Source organism: Odontesthes bonariensis, chromosome 2, assembly GCF_027942865.1.
Source record: "Odontesthes bonariensis isolate fOdoBon6 chromosome 2, fOdoBon6.hap1, whole genome shotgun sequence".
NCBI classification, from domain to species: Eukaryota; Metazoa; Chordata; class Actinopteri; order Atheriniformes; family Atherinopsidae; genus Odontesthes; species Odontesthes bonariensis.
In genome coordinates, this window is record NC_134507.1 from 15313532 (window position 1) to 15337410 (window position 23879).

General features: G+C 39.2%; 1 protein-coding gene across 1 annotated transcript in view; it reads left to right on the forward strand.

Annotated features, from left to right (window-relative positions):
* Window positions 1-328: 328 nt before the first annotated feature.
* Window positions 329-23879, forward strand: part of LOC142399755 (zinc finger matrin-type protein 4) — a 65603-nt gene continuing 42052 nt past the window's right edge. The window contains exons 1-3 of the mRNA XM_075484299.1: window positions 329-780; window positions 16530-16646; window positions 21804-21896. Coding sequence (XP_075340414.1) covers window positions 742-780; window positions 16530-16646; window positions 21804-21896 — 249 coding nt within the window. The 5' untranslated portion in view covers window positions 329-741. The remainder of the gene's footprint in view (window positions 781-16529; window positions 16647-21803; window positions 21897-23879) is intronic.

Consider the following 23879-nt stretch of genomic DNA (forward strand, 5'->3'; position numbering starts at 1 on the left):
CCAATACATTTAGGTAAACATTTGAACAGTAAATAAATATGTAACAGATGCGTGGATATGAAAAGTACAGTACAATTAAAAAGTGCAACTGGGCGCAAACAGGTGATTGTGGCAAATCAGAGGAGCATTAACAATGAACTTAGAGTAAACAGAGCATCATTATAAGAATATCATAGGAAATGTGGAGCAATTTGGACTTGGCAGCTTGTCTGCCTCTGTCCATTTTACGTAAGATGTTATTCATGTGGGTGTGGAGACCCACTCACTCGACCAGTGCTCCCACTCACTCACTGAACAAATCGAGCATTCAGTGAACATTATCGCACACGGCGTGTACGCTGAGAGCGCTCTCAGTCCTTCATTCATCCCGGTGAAAGCTGCTCACTCACACATCCCCATCCTCGCCTCCTTCACACTAGGATATCTTACTCCGCCTTTGACTTTCTTTTCCCTCCGCTGTGCCTTTTGGTTCGGGGTTAAGTGGATGATATCAACAGAGCTCTTTCTCCGGTTTACCTCCGTGATACAACGGAGCTGAGAAGTCGCAAGAGGACACGCGCATCACGACAGAGAGCAGCTCGAGGGAGTTTTTTTTTTTTTTTTTTTTTTCTCGCAGGGGACATCGCAGATTTAAGAGAGAAATAAGATAGGTATCTGCACAGAGCTGCACCGAGTATTGTGGAGTTCTGGCGGATTTTACTGAACAGGTGCGTTAGAGGATTGAAGACGGGCACTTGGCGGATGGTTGTCGGTTTCGAGGAGTCACTGCCTCTGCGCAAGGTGAGTGATGGACTCCGAACAGATGGGAAACACCGACAGTGGAGTTTGTCCAAGAGATGAAATACTGACCGGTATTGACCTTGTGTTTTGTTTTTTGTTTTTTTAACTTCTATCCAGAGCATGTCCAGATAAATACTTGGATTGCGAGCTCAGATAAAAAGCAACCCCTATGAACTTTGTTGTTTTCTTTTTTTCTTTTCTTTAAATTGTCTTAAGCTATCAACTATGAATAGTTTAATCAATGCGTAAGGCCTCAGACAGCATTATCAGTTAATCTGTTTTCTCCATTTGTCGCTCGTGTGGTCGACAGCTGCAATGTCCATCACAGGAGTCATGTCCTCAGAAAACCTATCGATGATTGATTTAGAGTGACGGAAACGGAAAATCAGTTATGGCCCCCTCTGCAAGGTGTGACTCAAGAAATTAGGTGGCATTTCACAAAGATAAACAGTTGACAAACATTGTATTTATTTTTTTAACTTTCAAATGTTCTAAACATTCCAACTCTAGTTCACTTTTTAATGAATTCATAGAGAGATATAATCTTGCTTTAGTTTAAATTAGATGCAGGGATTTTCTTCCTTTCACAACATTGCAAACCACAGCTCTGCCCCACCTTCATTAAGGACTTTTTTTGTTGTTAAAAATGAAGTGATGGGACATGTCAAATATGAAATGGATTCATTCTGATACTGCATCCAGTTTTAATGATGGTTTTTTCCAACCCACCCATACCCCTTTAATTGCTGGTGTCTGTCACCCTGGGAGCAATGACCAGTTAACCTCTTGTAGGTGTCTGTGGGAGGGAGATACTAGCCTCTGGTATTTTCAGAGCACTCCCCTGCCTGCCAACTGACCTACAGACACATTGCAATAAAGTGTCATGTATTCCCACAATTGAATTTATGAATGTCATCCCTTGCAGCCATCATTTTATTTCTAAGACAGGGACATTTTCTTTTCTTCCCAGCTTGCTCTCAGTGCACCTGAGTTGCACCGGGTCTGCTTTTCCTCAGCAGCCCAGAGCCTTCTTGCTCTGTTTACATGCGGTTATTGATCACAAGTCAGCATAAGTGATCATCAGTCCTTGTGCTGTGATCAATCCCGCCCATGCTGACTTTAACTGTACCTCCGGTCACTGCAGCAGGCGGGCCAGCAGGCTACAAGAGAACTGAAAGACTACCTGTACTGTACATCCAGAGAAACATCCAGATCCCAAGACACAACGGCTCTAAACTTAAGATTAAAAAGAGCAGATGTAGATATTAACAGTTAACTGACATATATTACATAGGAAAAAAACTCATGTTGGAAGCTTTAAAAATGCATTATTTAGTATTTTTGTCAAGTGCATGTCTACAGAGTGTTAAATCAACATTTTTTTTGCCCTTCTGCGAATTCATTTAATTGTACATAGCCTCATTCTCCCAGAGGGTAGTAAGGAAAACTGATATTGATATTTATGCCAGCTTTCAATATCCAGTCTCAGACTGTATACAGATATGGAATGTTTTTGATAACTGGCGAATTCATAATTTGTGATATGTGGCTCTACCCATCTCTTAGTCATCTAAAACTACATCGTGCTCCTTCACTCTGTCTCTGTGTCCCTAAGGCGGAGTCTGATTAAATGACTGGCATAATTTACCAAGTCCCTGAGGAACTAACTGAGAAGTGTTGTTCTTGAAAAGTATCCAACTTCCCTCAACACATGAAAATAAACTGTACCAAGCTGCAAAAGAAAGACACAAACATTGAGTCTGGGCACAATTACTCGAGATGTGATTCTCTTGAAAAGTTGTAGCAGCTCTCTGTAATGGGACAGGGATTGATTGAGCATGTGTATGGGTTAATCTTCACGGATATGTGATTGTTTCTTTAAGATTGATAGAGCGGTGTGAGTAGGTGTAGGTCTTTGTGAGTATGTTCTCCTTGAGGAGCGCTCCATAGCAACAGGCAGCATATTATCTTCAAATATCTTTTTTTTTTCCCAGACACCTTGGGCTGTGACCTTTCTGCTGACAGTGCACTGTCTTTGCATGGGTCCATCTGCATCTGTGTATGTGTGTCTGTGTGCGTTATACACATCAGTCTGTGAGCCATTTGACCTTTCATAGTGTATGTTCATTAATAGCTGCTTAAAAAATAATGGATATCAATCTCTATTGTTTAATGACACTTAATAGAAGCAGGTTTTTTTTCCCCCTCTAAAATATAGAGGATATCACAGTTGTGCAATAGTTGTAAATAATGACACGGATTTGGTATGCTTCGAACAAGTGTCAGTTTATGAATTTTTACACTATTTCAATTGTCAGGAGGAACAAGAGAGACACAATATCTTTACACAGCTGTGTTAAGTTAATGTCAGAGTTAGACTAATAACTGGTTGCAGATTTCATATCCGGGCATCTTAGACAAAGCGTTTTTGAAATCAATTTTTTTTTCTCCATCATCCTGTTCAGCAACTGGCCTGCTGCCAGATGGGAGTAAATAAAGGAAGGAGCGAGGGTTATTGTGGAGACATTAGTGAATTAAGAAGAAATTACATGCTTATCAGATGTAGTGTATTTTATTTCTGCTGACTTGGCCAAACTAAGTTGATTTCTTTATCGAACGTCATAGACACTCTCAAAAACTCACTGACATCATAAGAATAGATGCAATTTGCAGAGGCATAGACAGACACTTTATACGGGCTATTTATATAGGCTACACACAGCAAGATCGTGCCCTTTATAGTTGATGCCTGTGTGTGCGTACGAGTGTTTGTGTGATGTAAACTCGCAAATATCAATAGCATATTCCTGAGTGTTGAAGAGTGATTGTCTTTTCTTTTTTTTTCATACACACCACGAACACATTGCAGCATATTTACACAGGGACATGCTATCTTCGGAAATAAACGGTAGTGTGTGCATGTGGAGACCCTGCATCACAGATTCTTGACTATGTGTGTAAAAGCTGTTACCTTCTCTTTTTTTTTTACCGTCCCTTAAAGAGAAGATAAGCAAACACTGTCTTCTCATCTTCAGTTGGGATCATTGCCATACTTATATTCAAGAAACATGTTATATTCTGCGAATGAAGGGGCAAAGGGAGCAGAGTTGGTGTGGCTGAATCAGGCAGTAGCTGCGGGTGAGGTCTTTGGGTAGGTGGCTTGTGCTGTTTGCTATTATTTTTTATGCCCATTCATTTATCATGTGGTTTTTACGATGCGTTTTGTTTTTTTCTTCTCATTTTATCACATTTATTCTTCAAGAAAGTTCTAGTATTTCAATTCCAAATATTTTTATGCCTTTTCTTGAATGGAAAATTCGACTATGTGTTTGTTTTAAAACACCGGCCGTACCACTCCACCCACGGACTACATACTTGGGACACTTTGCTGTATACAAAGCTGATATGTGTATGTGGGTGCTTTGATTGTTGTCATTCAGTTGTTACACAGCATTTCAACATACAATCACAGCATCTGGTACAATCAATACTAACAATCATAAAACAAAAACATTACAAACATGAAGCAACCATGCAATGATGCAATCTTTTTGCAAGTGCCAGGGCCGGACTTGTCAGCTGATAATACAGGAAAATTATGTTTTGAAGTGATATTTTATTATCTTGTGTTTTCATGGAAGCAGTGATGTTTTCCTTGACTTAATCATGTAGGGGCAAAACAGTGACCAGGGGCGTTGCCTCGACATTGGGCTTTATTGAGTGAGGGTTTAATTCTAGACTTTAACTTCTTGTTAATTTTGTACCTTGAATTGGTTGTACAGTAAAGTCCGTCTATATCAGAATATAAAACCACCGTGACAACATTTCCTAAAATAATAGAGTGCGTCAGTTAGCTTAGGATGTGACTGTGCGATGAGCTCAGGCAGAGCCAGGGCCAACATTAACATCGCTGTCATCCCTGAGCTGCTACTTTCCTACACACTTCAGTTGGTGTGCCTTGTTAGCAGGTCGCAATCGGTGTTGTGTCACAAACTGTATTTAGCATGTCTCTCTTGTGTTTCATGTGTAGGCTAGTCTTCTCTGCTACGTCCACACTGCTGTTGTTGTGTCAACTACATGCACCCTGCCGCCTTGCACGAGGCGCAATTCCTCACAGAACACGACAAGACAGCCTAGAGCTCACTGAAGCTTGTATTTTATTTGACTTTATAGATTAGTCTAATATAACTGTCTTCTGTCGCTCTTACTATTAGATCCCCTGATACCTCACTGCTGGCAGGTTAACTCCTGTGTGAGATTATACCGAGGCACCTGTGTTCCTCTATGTAGTTTTTGTGTAACCGATTGAATGAAAAAAACAGCAAATACTTGGTTGGAACTTTTGTACGTTTTCTTGTGAGACTAAGGTGCCAAGTAACACTTTAGGGCTGAACATGGCACTGCATATACTCTAGGTTGGTGTTTTGTAAACACATCTGGGGTCAGTCAAATAAATATATAAAACAATCTGAGCTGCGAGCTGCTCTTGGTTGTGTTGGTGCAATTGTTGGTTATTTCAGCTTTGCTCTGATTAAAGGCAGAAGTCAAAGTAAATTAGTATCTATTTTGTGACAGAGTGAAACAAAGTGCTGAGATTTTAGTACAGCTGTTAACTGTGCTTATGATTCTTTGTTATGAGATTAGCTGTTGTTCAAGGTAACATCCATGGTAACATTCACGATGGATCAACGCATAGCGTCATCTCCAGAGCCTATGTTGTTAGCTTACTAGAGTACTGCATTTGTCCATCTGCGTTAAAAAAACTGCGCCGTCTGAAGGGCCTGTTAAGGTATAAAATGGTCCTGTGAGTGATTCTGACTGATTGGGAGAACATTTTAGAATGTCACATTTTGGAGGAGATCAAAATCAAGCATTTATTCCAAACAGTTCTGGAACCCAGCATACCTAAATGACAGAGAGGCATTGGGTTTAATAGTTATTATATAGTACATAATAACTATATATACTAATAGAACCTTATTATTTCAACTTATTACTCCCCTTTTCCTGTCCTGCAGGAAAGGGATTAAATAAATATACATAGACCAGTGTCCTTTGTCCAGCTCAGCAGAAAGCTTGCTTTGAATGAAAATTAAGCTGCAGATCATTGTTCACCTTTCAACGTTTGGGGAAGAGATCTTCCTTGTGTTTTTGAGTTATTGATCTGAAATTCAGTCAATATCTTGTAGGAGGAAAAAGGCACTTCTTGTTAGGCTGACTGATCGTTGCATTCAAAAAAATGTATTAGTCTAAATTATTAACTAGGATGCTAATTCCTGTGGCTCAACTCTGCAACATGTTTTAAGGCTTTGTTGCTTTAACATTGTCATAAAATCTGTGCAGTATAAAAAGGGTTTATTCTAAGGCTTCAATACTTAAATAAGAAAATACTGCTCTCACAGACATGAGTGACTCACCCCATAGAAAAGAGGTATTGAAGAGTATCATACATCCATGAACAGCAACTAATATTTAATCTGACACTTAAACCGACGCTTAAAATATACACAGAATAAGACACACATAAAACATAGAGGCCTCGTAAATGACAGTTGATCCAACAATAATATTTGTGCACATGCCCTCCGAGGAACATCACTGACTTTCAGCTGCCTTGTACTGTAACTATTTATACACTTGCCTTATGGTCAAACTACCAGACTTAATTTGGTGTTGGGTGTTTGCGTGGGGGGGTGTAATTAATTTGAATTACACCATGTGATTTGTGTTTGCTGAACCTTTTGTGGAGGAGAACAAGCACCTTATTTTACTGATTGGTAAGTGAGTAAATGCCAAATTAGTAATTAGCTGTTTCCATTCATCTTAGTTCTGTATTGAGATCAAAGAGTGAGGAAGGATTGAGAGACATGAAAGAGGAAGCCTTTGTGGCTTGTGTCACTTCAGTCGTTCCTCTCATTGCATCAATAAGCCTGATTTTTTTTTAACGCTTTTTTGATTCATTCGTTATCTTTCTCGCAGGTTCAGTCTCAAATTAGCTGCTGGGATGAGGTACATGTTGCCATGGGGAAAACCTGTCTATCAGTTCTGCTATCATCTAATAGTCGGCTAGGAACAGTACTTTTCAACAAAGTATATTATTGTGAAGCTATGATTTTTTGTTTGGGTTCAGGGGAATACATTAGTGATCAAAACTGACAGAAGCTGGGATCACAGCCCCTACTGTGAGAATATTAGTCTAACAATGGGAGCTCGGATTCCAGTCTTACTCACTTCCTACCACTTGAGGCTTTATGTTTACTATATAGGCAAGGAAAGGCATCTTTATCTATATAGCGCATTTCATACCACAGGCAACTCAATGTGCTTATAGCTGTGTTAAATCCTGTATACTGAAACAGCAATGCACAGTGAGCTCTATACAGATGTATATAAAGTATGTACTATCAAAAGCAAGATAAACATATCTTTTTTTTTTATCATATCATATCAGCATCTAATTTTTCTAAAAATGGACGTGTAATAATTTTAACGTTTTCTTTTTTTTCTACTTTATCAACAGATTTATTTAGTTGTTGTTTCGTCACAGGACACTTTTGAATCACTGCAGTATTTTGGTTGATGTGAGTTTTAAGAGCAAAAGCTAAGAAAAACATGACCTGGCAAGTCACTCAAAGCAGGAGCACAACATCTGGCCAAAGTTTGCCTTGCATAAAAACACTGCAATTAGTTTCTAATGGGACATATAGACTCCGACAGTTTTGTTGCCATCCAGCATTACATTCCCCATATGTTACAGTAATACAACAGCCCCCATTAAAACTTTAGGCTGCCTTTTGTCTCCCACCATTAACTCAGTTTGCCTAGGAGTCTGTTACTGATGGACAAACTGAGGCGGAGATATGCTCAGTTAAACTGAGAGAACCCAACTTTGCCTGGGATAATGATCTCCTTTCACCCTCTAATAAGTCCATATTATGGCCTAGAGCGGAAGATCTTTTATTAATACCATTAACAACTAATGGTCCACAAAGAGAGATTTTCAGAGATAAAACTACCAAAGTACCCTCATGAATACTGCAGTGTCATAAATATAGAGGGTATGAAATATAAATAAATGAGATGGATAGAGGTGATAGGTGATGGTTTGTTTTACAAACTGCTTTGGCCTTACTGCCAATTAACTTTTAAAACAAGACACGAGCAGTGCTTAAGTGCTACTGAAGCGTTTTCTTCTTAATTCAATCCACCATTCAGTGTCTCTGCCCTTAGAACCTTTTTTTTTTCTGTCAGCAGCACGAAGAAGCTAAAAGCAGCCACACAAAGTGTCTTCATTAGGCTTAAAATCAAAGGATAAAAACTATTTTCATAAGTGTTTTCTTTGCCAAGGAGAAAGCCAAGATGGAAGTATGCTAAAATTGCTGCTTCTTTGTCTTTTTGTCAGTCAGCAATATTGCACAAAAACCACCACACTAAAAACAATGAAAATAAAAACTCATTCAATTTTGAACCATTTATACAGATAGTTTTCCTAAAAAATGTGACAAGGGATATTGGCTGTGGCACATGTTGTTGATTTCTATGTATGAGTTTATTGATAGTTTTGGATTAGAGATGAAACAATGAATAGTCAACCAGTGAATTGATACTATTGTGTCAATTGATACTACTAGAAAATGTTTTAATTAAGTCCAGCACAGAAGATGCTGCAGTGCCAGGATGTTCTGCTGGAAATGTGTCCGAGTCTGTGCAGACTGAGGCATTTGAAAGAATATTTTAGTAGTCTGTCTCTTCTAGAAGATGGGATGGGAACACCTCTGGGTATCTCACTGTCAAACTCATTTATTCACTGACAGGCACTTAATGTTCTTTTAAACTGTAGAAAATCTGTAAAGAACCAAGACGAAATCTATCAAGTGCCAATGTCAGGGTGTGACTTTGCTATTCCACCACAATTTCCCCAATGAACAAAAGCAGTGTTTTTTTTTATCATCATTATCATTGGGTTTTTTTTTGCTTCATAAACCCTCTCATAGTATTTCATCTCAGTGCACTCCACAAGACCACATGTTAAAGTGTCCTTAGGCCAGATATTTGCCCTCATACATGCCTCACTTTGAAAGTTGGAATAGAGAATACCACCTACTAGTTAATTCAATAAATGTAATGTAGAATGTATATGTAATCAATTAAGCTGTCAGAAAATAAGACAAAAATAAAAATAAAACTGTTAAACACATTAGACATGCCCCATTTATACAAGGGCTTTTAAAGTTTACATGATAATACAGTAGTTTTTCAATGTTGTTAAATAATGTCAGTGAAAAGGAATATAGATTCCTGATCCACACTCCATGCTCGACGTGTATAACGTTGTTTGTAAATTTCCATACAAGTACAGAAGAGGTTACTCTGTTTATGAGTTGGTGATTTTGCTGGAGTTATTACTGGAGTATGCCAAGCCTTCTGTATCACTTGTTAGACAAGGACACATTTAACAGCAGCAGTGTTACCTTTAAGCTGGATAGTACTCAGCCAAAAATAGTTGACGCTTCAACCTCTGGTAAAGGTAATGGTTCAAAGAGCAAGAGAAAGGTTGTGTTCAAGAAGGAAAAAGTAAAGTAAAAGACAGCACCTGAAAGGCAAAACGGTCAATCTGAGAAAGAAACCTTATTTATCAAATGTTTTACAACACTTTCAAGCTCTACCAAAACCGGGCAGCTAAACAACTAAGGAGCTGGATTGTGTGTGAAACTCCCTGCTCTGCTGGGACAGCGGGGATAGGTTTGTGGCACAGGTTTAGTTTGACAGAGAGCAGAGTTGAGGAAACTGACAGGAATTTGAACTGATGCATTTTTCAGTGGTGACACTTTTGCTGTGATTGTCTGATGTTTATGTCACGATCTGAGTTTTTGTGTTTGACTTTGTTTTTAGTTTCTTGCTTTACTTTTGCATTTTATGCCCTGCTTCCTGTTTTATTTTGTAGTGTTGTCCTCCATGTGTTTGCTTCTGTAATTATTTCCTGTGTTACACCTGGTTTCTCTTGCTGTTCATAATTTCTTCAGTATACATTCTCCTGTTTTTCCTTTGTTCCTTTGCCAGTTACTTGCATTGTTGTAATCCTGCCCCTCCTTGAGCCTCCTGTATTTTCTGTCAGTCGTTTCTTTGTTTTGTTTTTGTACCTTCATGGTTTTGCTTGTCCTGCTCCAGCAGCGCTTTAGTTTAGTTTTAATAAGTCTTGCCTCTGCAGTCGTGAGAAGAAGATACAGCAAACCCAGCTAAATAAGTGGAAACTAGGAATCTATGAGCAAATGGCTGCATCTCTGAAGAAAAATATACAACCACACACTTCTTGTGGGTCGGTAAGATTGTATGACTGTTTTTCAGGTATATTTTGCTTAGCTTAACTGTTGAAGTTACCCTAACTTGTCCCATAACATTTCCACTCATCCATGGCTCCTGACCTTAAAAGGGTGATCTCTAGTTTTAAACAAGGGATCATCCCATTAGTGTTTAACTCAGGTCTGGTTCGTAGGACTCTCTGTTTGAACTTTTCAAAACAAACATAAACCCAGTCTCTTTCTTTTAGTTGCTTTCATTCACTACATCTCTTAAAGATAACCATCTCTTTGGCAAGAGAGAGTGCAAATATATGTCAAGTATGATTATATAGATATTTCTGTCAGAACCACTCTCGTCAAAACGAGACGAGAACAGAGATGAATTTCAGAAACTTATTCTGAATGCATACAATTTATGTTTGGCGGTATGGCTCTGTTCGGAGGAAGTTCCCGACTTTTCCATGAGCTCCATGGAAGCCAAGACAGGGAACAGCAGCATCCTCAGGTGGAGTGCCTTCCATTTGCTGTAAAGGCAACAAACCCCCTAGAACAGAGCAAGCAACAATGAACAACATTATGACATTGTTTGGCAATGAGAAGTCGGTGGAGCAGGGGAGGTGGTGGGTGCAAGCAGAGAGCAAAAAAAAGCAGTGACAGCAAACCAAGTTTAAATGAAGTGCCCCAAATGCTAGCATCCAATTGCGAGCATCAGTTGATTACCCATTGAGCGCAGCTGGCCATAAGGGTTGGGTCGGCGTCAGCCAATAGGCAAAGGGCGCGTTGACTACGTGGTCTGCCAGAACTAACGCGATGCTCCATATATATCAGCATATGAACCTTGAGGAAATGAGTGTGTCTGACTTCAAGTTGCATTCCAATTATTTCAGCTGTAAACTGCATAATACAGAAGTCAAACTACTCTTCTCTCCAAAGAGTAGATAAGTCTAGCCTATACCCTTCTACATAAATAATCCTTGCACTAAAGGCCACTGGGAGCGAAAGGAGATAGAAGAGCTAGGAAAGGAAGGTAGAGAGATAAAAAACACTGTATAATATCAAGATGCTACAATTTTATGAGAGGAGAAATGAAGATTAGAATTCTAAAATTAGAAAACAGTGAGCAAAAGGAGTCATAACACCACAGACAAGACAGAATAGAGAGTATGTCTGACCTTGCAATTAAGTGTGTAATTTTCTTTACCTCACTTTGTGAGTTAAATGTACCCTTTTGGTCTAAATGAGCACTGCGTAGAGAGCAGCCATTAAGGCCCACTGCATGTTCACGTCACTTGTTTTGGATCTTTAGCTCCTGGTTTTAGATTCTGCAGCACGACTTGTGTTCTCACATGCGAGTTGTAGGTTGTGTATGTGTTCACTTTGCAGTATTTAGCAAGAATAGTACAAAAGCAAGCTCCCGCAGAGCAAACGGAATGAGGATTTGGATTCAGGCTCTGGCTTCAGCCCCCTTTGAAGACCTTGCTCCCACAGTCTCACACCTCTGATTGCAACTGTACAAAGGGGAGGGTTGTGAATCTTGGGGCGAGTGTGTTGGTGGAGGCAGATGGGTGGAGTCGTTGTTCACGATGAGTACATTACTAGAGTGAGACAGGAAGTAAAATGCACAGTGGACCATCAAAGTGACATGGCAGAGTGCTTTTTCGACGTGGGATTACATATTTCTAACCCTGCAACCCTATAGCTTATTATTCTCACAAGTGACTCTATGAGGCAGGTCACTGGCTCACAGACTGACGTCAACAGTTCATTGTTTCTATGCATAATTTGACAGTGACATACAAAACAGCAACATCATCAAAAAGTGGAAGAAGGGAACAGACAGACCAGATCACAGGAGCCACCCTCCTGATCGGGCAGGAATGAAAACAAGAGAGGAACTTAAATAATGCTCTCTCTATTATTACCCATCATGCATTATGTCATACACACAAGTTCATCTTCAGTCCACTTAACCAAAAAAGAAATGACGATACATCTGTAATAGGATTAGTGTCGCTGAAGTTTCCCACCGGTTTTAATTATCCCACTGTCAATACGATCAGCCCATCTTTTAGTACCATCTTGTTGCATGTAATATTACAACATAATTGATTTTCTAAGCCCAGGTGACAGAAAACAGCCAATATGGTGGAATTTATAAGAAAAAAACAAAAAGCCTCTTGCAGTTCAGTACCAGCTATTTAATTAATAGTGGGCCAGAGGGTGAGATTTTAGGGAGAGATCGGAGTTCACATCTATGTTAAATACTTGATGTTATCTTAAAAGAGAATCCCCTGAAGTTTCCTTCCATCTTCAGATGCTTTGGGCTTTCATTAGCTTGCTGAAACTCAACAGTTTTTTTGCAGCCCCATGCCTCGCTGAGGTTTTTTTTTTTTTCATTTCTATTAGATGTTTCTGCATAACTGACATCTCTGTCCTCGTTTTAACGGATGTTTTAAACATTTTTAGGATACTAACCTGTCCTGCACATTTTCAGACAATCTCTGAGCCCTTTTGTGTCTTCCCATCCACCCACCAGATGTCCTTAGTTTGTGTCTGCTGCACCCACCTCCACCAGGTTGATACGTCCTTCTTCAGGAAAGACTTAGTAACTCAATGACAACAAAGAATATTGGACATGTCACAAAAAAAAGATATATTCCAAAAGTCTTTTTTATAATGAAATGGAACATCCTTTTGATGGTTTGTTTATACCTGTGTAAATTATGTGTGAAATTTTGAATACATATTTTGCAGCAGGTATTTTTACAAAGATCAGATAACCGATTTTTTCTAGATTTAAAAATAAATAAATAAATAAATAAATAAAAAATCAATTCTTTGATGTAACAATCTCTAACTAAATAGCTTGACTTCTACAAAAAATGTGAAAGGACCCACTACTTATAGGAGGCTTATTAAGAAAATGTCTTTGATGGGCATCTCCTTGACAATAGCTTCCACTTGCACATACATACACTGCCATTACACAGCCCCATCATTAATGATCACATTGTTTCCAACTACTTCTGGATGCTTGTAAGTGAAAAGGAGAAGCAAATTATGCTGTCAAGACATAGGACATAAGACAAAGGAGCACTGACGTTAGACCGTTTGTTTTTACTAAACAAAGCTCATACGATAGAACACTTGCTTATTTATGGCTTATGTTTGGAAACTGATGCTAACCGTGCAATAACTTGGATTCTCTTATATGTATACTGTATATCAACATAAAAACTCATGTAATAAGAAAATTTAGTGCACCCATTACACACTCTTCAGCTCCACCCGTTTGTTCCATCTTCCTTCCTTATTTTAGTCATGATCTTCCACGATGTATCTCTCCTTCGTTTCGCTTTGTTGGACATGCCATCCCATTAATCTCACCAACAGATTGCCTCTATTAATTAGCCCACATCTCCCATCTTGCATGTAATAATCAGAGGTAATAAAGATATTAAGAAGATATGGATAGTTCTGCAGCCACGCTCACTTTTAATTAGCCCAAAGATTAAAAGAGACTCGCTCCTGCCGGCAGTTCAGGGTCTTATCTCGCCACAAAATTCTGGCAGGCTGTAAATTCAATGTGTCAGTTTTCAAAATATATCTATTCCATCATGCCTCATAGGACACTTCATATAGTGGAGGTAATAATGACTAGGCCCCAGGATAAAACATGTTTTCAGCTTGTAAACTGTGGTATTTCAGATTGAAAACAAAGCCTCACTGGCTTGTATAATTTCAAGTGCACATGTAAAGGTGATCGCAAAGTGTGTTGCCTAGATCAAAAGCATTTCTCTTTTTTATTCTTTTTGGGCTTTAATGCCAGGACAGTTGGAGAGAGACAGGAAGCAAGGGGCAGAGAGAAGGGGAAGACATGCAGCAAAGGGCCGCTCGGTGCGGGACTCAAACCGGGGCCCGCTGCAGTGAGGACCGTAGCCTCTGTACATGGGGCAGCTGCTGCTTAACCCACTACGCCACCGACCGCCTGTTCTCTTTTTTATTCTAACGCATACATGTGTCACTGTGGGTTCAATGCGATAATGATGGAAGTGTCTATGCAGCATGTCTGAAGTTAATTGAAAGGTCCAGGGTGTACTAAGCAGCCAAGATGAGCAGACGGGGGTAATTACCAGTGCTGTAAGGTCTGTGTGTGACGTGCATGAAAGAATAGAGTAAATGCATTGGCTAAATGTAATTACATACTAAACCCGAGACAAAGGAAAAAACAATTCTTGTCACTGCTTTTTTCTGCTGACACAAATAACTTTTTGTCTGATTCTGATCTTATCTCTGGTGCTGCGATTTTGGAGATATCCCGCCGTTCAAAAGGCCCCATTCTTTCCAAGTTCCAGGAGCTGACCATTCATGTACCTTGGGCTACGAAACACTGTGCACTTGTAATCCTTCCGTACTGTTGTGTCCTTGTCGAATGGACCTCATCCTGTTTAATGGTTGATGTTACTGAACCATTCCCTGAAGACCAGTTACTCACTCAAACTCAGTCAGAGCTGTGCCTACAGGGATACACATAATGATGAGAATTGGAAATTGGACACAACACCCCAGAGTACATCATTAAACTTTTTTCTACAGTCCCAACTATGTGAGAAAAAGAAAAACACTTCTGCCAGGATTTTAAGAAGTCAGAGCCGCAGCTCTCTGTGGGTTGCTCAGGTCTCTATTGTTTTATTGGTAAAGTATTCACCGTACTGACGAGGTTCTTTTGGACACTTTAGACACTTCCTCACCAGGGAAAGTTACTACAAACCTTTGAAAACAGCAACATAATAACAACAATTTGTACTTTCTTAAGTACAGACAGCAAACTTCGGTAAATACACAGATAAGTACTCACACAACTAATAAAAGGTGCTCCATTATTCATTAGATGAACTTTTATAAAGCCAATAATATAAAGACAAATGATGAGTTGGTGCTCATACGTTTCTTTAGAAATTAAACAAAGATGTTTTAAGACTCACTAAGAGAACACTTCCTCATTAGTACCCAGTCTTCTTTACTTTCTTCATGAGCATCTGAGTAAAGAAACAATCTCTTCTTTGTCATTTCTGAAGTTACCATAATTTATTTACTTTATATATAATACTCATGAGTTGCAAATTTATGATGAAAATAGAAATGTTATTTGTATAAACCCGCACGAACAAAACAAATGAATCACCCCACTCTGGGTCACTTGGACGTTAATTGGATGCTGAGGTATATGCTCAGAACAGATATGACTTTATTTTGTCCAATTTTCTTGTTCAATTGCATCTAAATCAGATCAGTGGCTTGTGAAAAATAAAAAGCATGATTGTAGCTATAATCGGTTGGTGGTAAGTTGGTGGTATACTGTGGTGATTCAGTGGTATCCATAGCTCTTGTATGTATATATGCTGGTGAACAGAAATGAATAAAATAAATAAATGTCTATTTACCTTCAATGAAAATATGAATGATATTGATTATGAATTAATATTATTTGAATTATTAATAATCAAATCAATCATTTATAGAGCCATGTAAGTGTCAGACACTCCCTGTAAATGACCACACACGACCTGGCAAAGATGAATATTTGTACAATTTAAAGGCTGATTTTACGCTTCGGATTAATTTTCATGGATACACAATGGAAACGCTATAACATCAGGATAGTGGGCGTCAGATAAGGTATTTCATTGCTTGCAAAGTTGCACTTCATAATTAGATTCAGGTTGTGACCGTCTAACTAGAGCTTAACCACATGCAAACATTTCATGAATAGACTTTTTTTTTGTTTAACTTCAAATTTGCTAAATAAAAATGCTTTGATTAGAGCACTCTGTTCTCTCTATGATTTGGCAAACAAGAAAACTCAGAACAAAAACAGAGTTCACTCTCTGTGGCTGACAATATTTTGCTTGAGCTTGAATTAAAGAGTTTACATTTCTTACATTTCTAAAAGCTTAAATAATGTTAGAAAGCTTGTGAACCTACTATACCACTACTGTACAATTTCATTTATTGTATTTCATTTTTTTTTTTCATTTATTTTACTAAGTACTAATTTTATTGCAGGACTGATGTAAATGCAACCGTAAATATGAGCACTGAGTAAATGTAGTGTTTTTATAAGCCCCCGGTGGAGCAGTGTGTAGTTAAGATTACAACTACCTTGACCCTCTATAAGAATAACATGCTTGTAACACTTAGCTGGGGTTTCTAAGACTGGAGCCAAAGTCAGCCATGAGAGGATGTTCTGACAGACAGGATCAACATATTTTGGGCTCAACTGTCATCATGAATCTGTCATTTTGAAGAGGAATTATTTCTAAGTTGAGAGATTTGCATGCTCCTACACTTCTCTCACACACTGTAAGCTTCACTGACATTTTATTGCCTTCTGCATGTTAATCGTATTCATATTTGCATCTGTTTGGGCGTGTGTGTGTGTTTGTGTAGTCTCAGATGAAGATGAAGTCTGCGGGCATCGTGGACGGAGGCTTGTTCACAGAGAGCTATTGTAACATCTGCAATGCCCAGCTCATCTCCGAGTCCCAGCGCACCGCTCACTATGAGGTGAGTCCGTCTCTGCTCAGTTTTGGAGGCATTTTCTCAGGTTGCAATCAAATATACACGATTGAACTGAGCAACACACAGAGGTTCTTATGCAAAAAAATGTTGCTAGGATTACTGCTTTCTGTGGCACATTCCTGCACTGCACTGTACACTTTGCAACGGCCTTATTTGTACCAATTTGTGCTTGTGCTGTTCAAAACATTGCTCATCCATTATACATAAACTTAATGCAGCATGGTAATGCTAGTTACTTGCATACAAACAAACTGCAGACACTCACTCTGTTTTAATGTAGTCTACCTTTTCAGCAGACTCTCTAAGAGTAAAATAATGGATGGCCATTAAATAATCAGCCCTTGAATTATTTAACTAGAATCTATATTTAAGTGTATGTGTGTGTACGACCACACATGTATGTGTGCTTGCTTGGGTGTACTGTTTTGAGGTCGTCCTTGATTACAAGACACAACTGGGATTAACAAGCAGACTAATGAGGACAAGGCCCTTATCTGGAGAGACTTAAGTAAGGACAACAACAGCGTGTATGTCTCTACACACACGTGCACCTACCACTTTCACTTGATAGTTATCATCTATTACTGTCCCTCATACTACAAGTGTGCTAAAAACACAGGCTCGAGTAGAGCAGACAGTAGCTATTTGGGTCACTGGATGTCATCAGTGTTACCTATCGCAAAAAATCTCTGTGGAGGTCAGCAGATCAGAAAGACAGGGCAGGAAATCATATAAAGGCAGGAAACTTAGGCATTCTAGATTCTGTTAGAATAACAGGTAAATCCACATGTGTACATTTCACTCACAAATGTCTAATTAAACGTGTTGTTTCAAACTACAGGCGACCGTTTGTTTATTTGACACGATCACATGTTATTTTGGTAAAATACCAATAAAATTACCTGTTATCTTGATTTGTTCATTTGTTTTTAAGTAAACAAAAAAAAACATTTTAATTTTCTAATGTATTTCATCTTTAGGAAAATACGTTTCTTCTATGAACATTCTTTTAAAAGATTTATTCAGAACCGTTTCAATTCCTGCCATTATCACACCGTCTTTAGCCCTCTGGTGGGCTGCTGTTGGTCAGTACAAACTTTAATGGGTTTCGGACACAATCTTCAGTTGTGTGTCTTGGTTCGTACAGCTGGTCAGCCTCTGGTGAGACAGGTCAATCATGGCTTGATCAGACCAGGTTGTCTGTCTCATACCCATTCCAATTAGCAACTAATCCTGTGCACCTCACTCCAGTGAGACCTCCCAGCCTCAGTCCTCTGCTGCAACACTGGAGCACCAGTCTTCTCTGTTCTTTGTGCCACTTCTGCTCTATCCTCCCAGAGGACTGTCAGTTCAACAATGTAGACACTCTGTCAAGCACAAGACAGAAAGACCAAGACTGGCCTTGGGCTGGTAATGGCAATATTCCTTATAAGAATAAGCCATCAGCATACGGCCTTCTGTTCAAGAGACCTTTGTCAGGACATGAGGAGTAAATTTAGTTTTTTGCTCTTTCCCATTTGAAAGCTGTTGGGCAATTGGGGGCATGACATCAGTATTCATCTTATCCTCCTCTTCAGCCAGCAGACACTTCTGCAATTAACTTTATTGGCCGGTGTCTACCTTGTGTTGGTCTGGTGTTACACTGAATCATTAAATGCTTTTGCGTCGCAGAAGTTGAACAGAGAGAACAGATCTGATTCTCTCTGAAGGAAAGCTTCAAATTTGACAGAAAAGGTAGAACATCCTGTGTTGAAATTTATCTTCTCTTTATTGACTTCATAAGTCCTTCCATGTAAGCCTAATTTTGTCAGTGTTCTCCCGGTTTTTCCACTTGCCCTTTTAATTGGGTGTGAACTGGCTTTTGTATACGTGTCTGCTTCATCATGCAACAGTTGCCCTGTTGCATACTGTGAGAATCTTGTCCAGTATACACTGGCATATTTGTGTTTCTCCATCTGGCTAGAGATTCACCAAAAGCCATGTTGTTGAGGCACCTGTGTAACCCCAGCCACTTCTTTAACTGCAGGCTAATTGTTTTACCTGACTTGGTAACGTGAGTTGGGACAAATTAATCAATGATTCATGGTCATGGAATTTATGACATTTTGATATATTTAACACAACCTAAACTTTTTTTTATTTTTTATTTCTCTTTGATCTGAAATATCCATTTCAACTTAACTTGTGTAACATGAGTTTTAGCTTGAATGATTGCACGTAAACCCCAGGGAGGGGGTGTTCTCTGCTTGTTGAATGCCAACAAGACCGATTAGCAGAAGCCATACCGTCTGTTCTTTTAAGTACAGATATAAATTAAGTAACCTTTACTGCCACAATAATGACACATCAGTGTCAGGCTCACCTTAAATTTGCTTGACAGTTCGATGGAAACATAACTTTATCTTCACATGGTTTCCCATACAAGGTCAATACTTGGGTGGGCCACCCAGCTGTATTCACAGCTACCCAAATATATTTAGCCAACCTCTCCTATTTTTAGCTTTTACAACCAAACAGCAAAATTTTCTCTTGCAGAGTTGAATGCAGTGCTTCATTTCAGCTTTCGCTCGCCCCTCTCTCTCTCGCAAACAGGGGTTACATCGGCCCGTACCCTCATAATAAACGTGTCAATATACTATTTTGCACAGCCAGAGTGCTCGTTGCATTATGCTGACACCAAACGGACTCAGTGACTTTTAGAGATCAGTCATTTTTTCAGTAAAACACCTACCAAAAATAACCTTCTAGCAAGCTTTACTTATTTTCTGTAGAAGACTTTCTTTCCCTTACGCTGCTCCTCTTCGCTTCAGTTTTAGAGAGGGAAGACCTCTTATAGGTGTGTTATTGTTTTGACCACGGTAATGCTTCAGATGAAGCAGCAGTTACTTTAAAGTAAAAGTTGCGACTGACCGCTCAAATACAATCTGTTCAGTGAGTTGGAGAACGAATAAGGAAAGCGACAGCTAACAAGGATGTGGATGTGAATGAGAGAGAAAAAAAAATCACACAATTCAGTCTGTAGCTTCTTTTGTAATGTAAATGTTATTTACAAAAAGTATACCCCTGCCCCAACTGCAGTATAACCCAAGTATAATTTGATTCTGTGGGAAGCGATGCTTCATTAGTATGAAAAGAAAACCATTGCCGCTTAATGTATTGAAAACATGTTTCAATTCTGTTTTTGTTTTTTCAGACCAATATGGTTTTAACTCTGAGACAGAATGTGCAGGAAGACCACTGGACTTGTTGTCCTTTATTACAATCTTAATGGTCTGTGTTGAATGGACTTCATTCAAAAGAACAAATTGTTCAAAAGAAAAATTTTATTTAAATTTAAAAAATTCCTTTATGATGTTTCAGTGCGCAGGGCAAATTAATTTCTTTTATATTAGACACAGAGACAGCAGGCTTAAGGAAATGTTTTACAATGAGCAAATAAAACCGTAAATAAAAGGTGGGAAGCCTCAAAACTCCACTGTTTTCCCTAAACATATCTCTGTTGGCCAGATCACTACTCTGAATGCAGTCTGTCTTGTGTTCTGTAGGTATACACAAACACAAGGTGGCAGATATTTTTAAAAAGTTGTCCGCTGCCCTGTCTGTCTCCCCCAACTTGATTCAACACTTGGTAAAAACAGAGAAAGAAGGGACAGAGTGGGGCATGCACTGTCCATTAAAAGAGGGTGAGCACTGAGGGTTGTTGCAGGGTAGCCATGGTGACGCAAGGTCCTGCTTTTAGCCCATATCCCAGGGGCATCGAACACATGACCATTTATACACCTTTAAACACAAGCATACACTTAGACACACAAAAACACACACATACCCTCTGACAAGATGCATTAACAGTCGTCTGACAAGTGAGGAGGCATGTGAGGTTGGGGAGAAATTCTTCTCCTGGGGGTAAAGATCCAATATAAGCATTGGAGCAGCAAGCACAGTGTCTTGTCAGAGTTTCCCATTTGCTTACTTTGTGTGCTGTTCAGCCATGATAACCATTTACACTTAAAAGTTTTAATTCATGCAACATCATTTGTATTTCATCCTGTCAGTCTATCAATAGAGCTCTGCTTTTTTCTTTTTCTCAGATGATTGTCATTATCACAATCTTCACTTGAATCCTTGCACACCTTTGCCATACAACTGTGTTTTTTTTTTACCTACACTTGTGGTATCAAAGGTACAATCAAGCTAGATGTGTCAGCACTTGACTTGAATTTATAGATAACTATAGATTGTTGATAGTAAGCGAGTGTGAAGGCCAGAGCATGCCAATAAAATGGTATGTTTGAAACATAGCAGTGTGTCTAATCACATCTGCATTTACTCATCTCTCTGCTGCGGTGTGTTCAGTTATTTTCATTGTTCTGCTTTAAAGTGACACTTAACAGCTTCAGGAACAGCTCACACTTCTTTCATGTAAACACTTGTGTGCATTCCTCATTATTATACCTCATGGTTTTGAGAGTCTAAAGCCATGTTACACAGGCAAAGCACACTCAGGAGGAAGGGAATGCCAAATAGGTAGAAAGCAAGAAAAAAAACAAATAATTGTACGCTTACATAACTTACACTTCAATCAGCAGTTTATTATTTATGAACACAATAAAATTCAACCTTTCATTTCATGTTAAAAATGTCTTCTCCGGATTTTTTTAATGTATTAATTACAACTATTACTTTATCCTATTAGACTTTCTGTCTATATTTAAAGAACCAAGCTATCAATGTGTCAGTTTGATTATAATTGCTGCCACTTAAATTATTTACTTACTGCTATTAGCACTTTGAAGTCTCATCGTTTGCACATGAGGCAAATAATTCTAACTCCCCTCCATCGCCACTTCCCCTACTCGGCATCTTAATCAGGCTTCCAGAAAGCTTAGGCCAGCCAGAGCCATTACTCACCTAACCGGGAGAAAAATGTCTGCTAGCATCATCAGCTTAAACAGAGATAAAAGCATGGAGGAAGTTGCCAAGGTGGAATGGCAGTCATTGATTTTTTTTCCCACTTGGCTCGCTTGGTAAAACAAAACTCACTTTGCCAACTGGCTGACTTTCCTTCTGGTCTCTCTCTCTCTCTCTCTCTCTCTCTCTCTCTCTCTCTCTCTCTCTCTCTCTCTCTCTCTCTATCTCTCACAGAGTAAGAAACATGCCAACAAGGTACGGCTGTTCTACATGCTTCACCCTGAAGATGGAGGGCCACCTTCCAAAAGACTAAGGCCAGATAACCCAGTATGCTCATACTCAATCCATGTGTGTCTGCATGTGCCTGTGTTAATAGAATACGTCAATAACATTTTTGCATATCCTAGGATTTCATCTGTGATCTTAATGAGTTGAGGATGTACAGTATATATGTTTCACAGTTTACCGAGAAGATATGTTTAAGCTGTAGCCTTATACTTTGCAAATCTTGCCTCTGCCTTGACCGAAGTAGGAAAGTGTTAATGGGAATACTTGTTAGGTCTGTAGTTGTGCTCTCAAGAGAGATTATGCCTTAGCTGTGTGTCTGGAAAGATTTAGTGGAAGCAGATGCCGCCAAGTCGCTCTGTATCTGACTATTGCAGGCCATAGCTAAGGAGGTCACTGCTTTACAAATGTTTGTGTGTTTGTCTGAGTGCACTTGCCATAGAAATGCTATTGTGTTTGGGGCCATTTCTAGGTTCTGCAGCTTTAGAAAACGCTGAGGTTGCAGTTGCATCTGCAGTCAATTGTTTGACTTGAAACATGAGGCAAAACAGGTATTCTGCTGCTGCTGCTGATGATGATATGTGTGTATATTTGAGAGTGAATTTCTAGTAGTATATTGTGTACTGTAGAGGGAGATTTACTATTGTACATTGTGAGCCCCATTTATCTGGCTTATCCCACTTGGCATAAAATACAAATACACACAGAGAATACATGAAGCGCACACTTTGGGGACACAGCTGGTGAAAAAACAAAGCTTATCAAACTAACCGAGGGGGAAAAGTGGTGGACGGTCTCCAAAAACAGTGCAATAGCCAGGAGCTTGGACCACAGTGCAAAGCTGGTCACCTTGAGCGGGTGATGGATCGTTCTCCATGGACAGGAAATTCAAAGTGCAGATTTCAGAAGTAACTTTCACATAAAAGCCACAGGATCCCTGGTATCCTTCTGGGTCCTGCATAGCCCGCAATTGCTTTTAGTATGATCATTCTCACACAATTTCCCACATCCATGTGTATCCAAAGAATCTCTACTTTACTAAATTATATATTCATTAGAAGGATCAAAAGTAGCATCCACTCAGTGATTTACGGATTTAACAGTATGAAACTTTATGGTTATCATATTGACTTTAGTAGTTTATCGACAATATTGGGGACAATTTATTTATTTTTCCATTATTCTATTATTCAATTAACAGTACATTTATCATTATAATGTATTAGTCGCATCAGTGATCTTCTAAAAGAATTCCTGATCCAAACAGAAAATGTAATCGTCACATAGTGTAAAACTGTCTCTAAGAAAAACGCTTAAAGGTGAAGTGAGAGGAAAGCAACATGTACATTTTAGGCTGTCTCTCCGGTTTTTTTTCCACAAATTTTCTACTGATGAAAAGTGGCAACTTCTGCTTACTTCCTCACCTTCACATACCTGGAGAATCGCTGTGTGAAGTGGGCGTGAAGGTCAGCCTCAGACAGCCACTGAAATCTGCCAAGGGAACGGGGGTTTCCGATGCTGCTCAATCAGCCGAGAAACAGCTCCGGTAAAGCAAAGTTGCAACTTGTGCCTTTCAAAAAGAATTGAATGCAACATTTCTATCAAGGCAAACTGAACAATTTTGGACAGCAACCACTAAAAAAAGCAAACATGAAATGGACAAATTGGGAAAATTTTGCACTTAGACTTGAAATGCGGAACACTTCTTGGATTCTTCCACAAGCTGCTCAATATTTCCTAATATAAGCACAACGCTGCAGTCTACACTCATAATATAACGTGTCATGGGCTTATGGGTTCACAGATACACTCACATATATTGTAGAATAACATACACCTGCGTCTCCATCTGTGCATAAGACATGACTCAGCCCATCTTGGCCTTCATCTCATACGAGACACTGAATGCACATAAACAAGTCATGTGCACACACTCAGACAAACGCTCCCCCCTCATCTGCCATACTGTAACAGAGCATGAGCACCACAGCTTGCACTTTGTCCGCAGCCTTTCACACAGAGAGA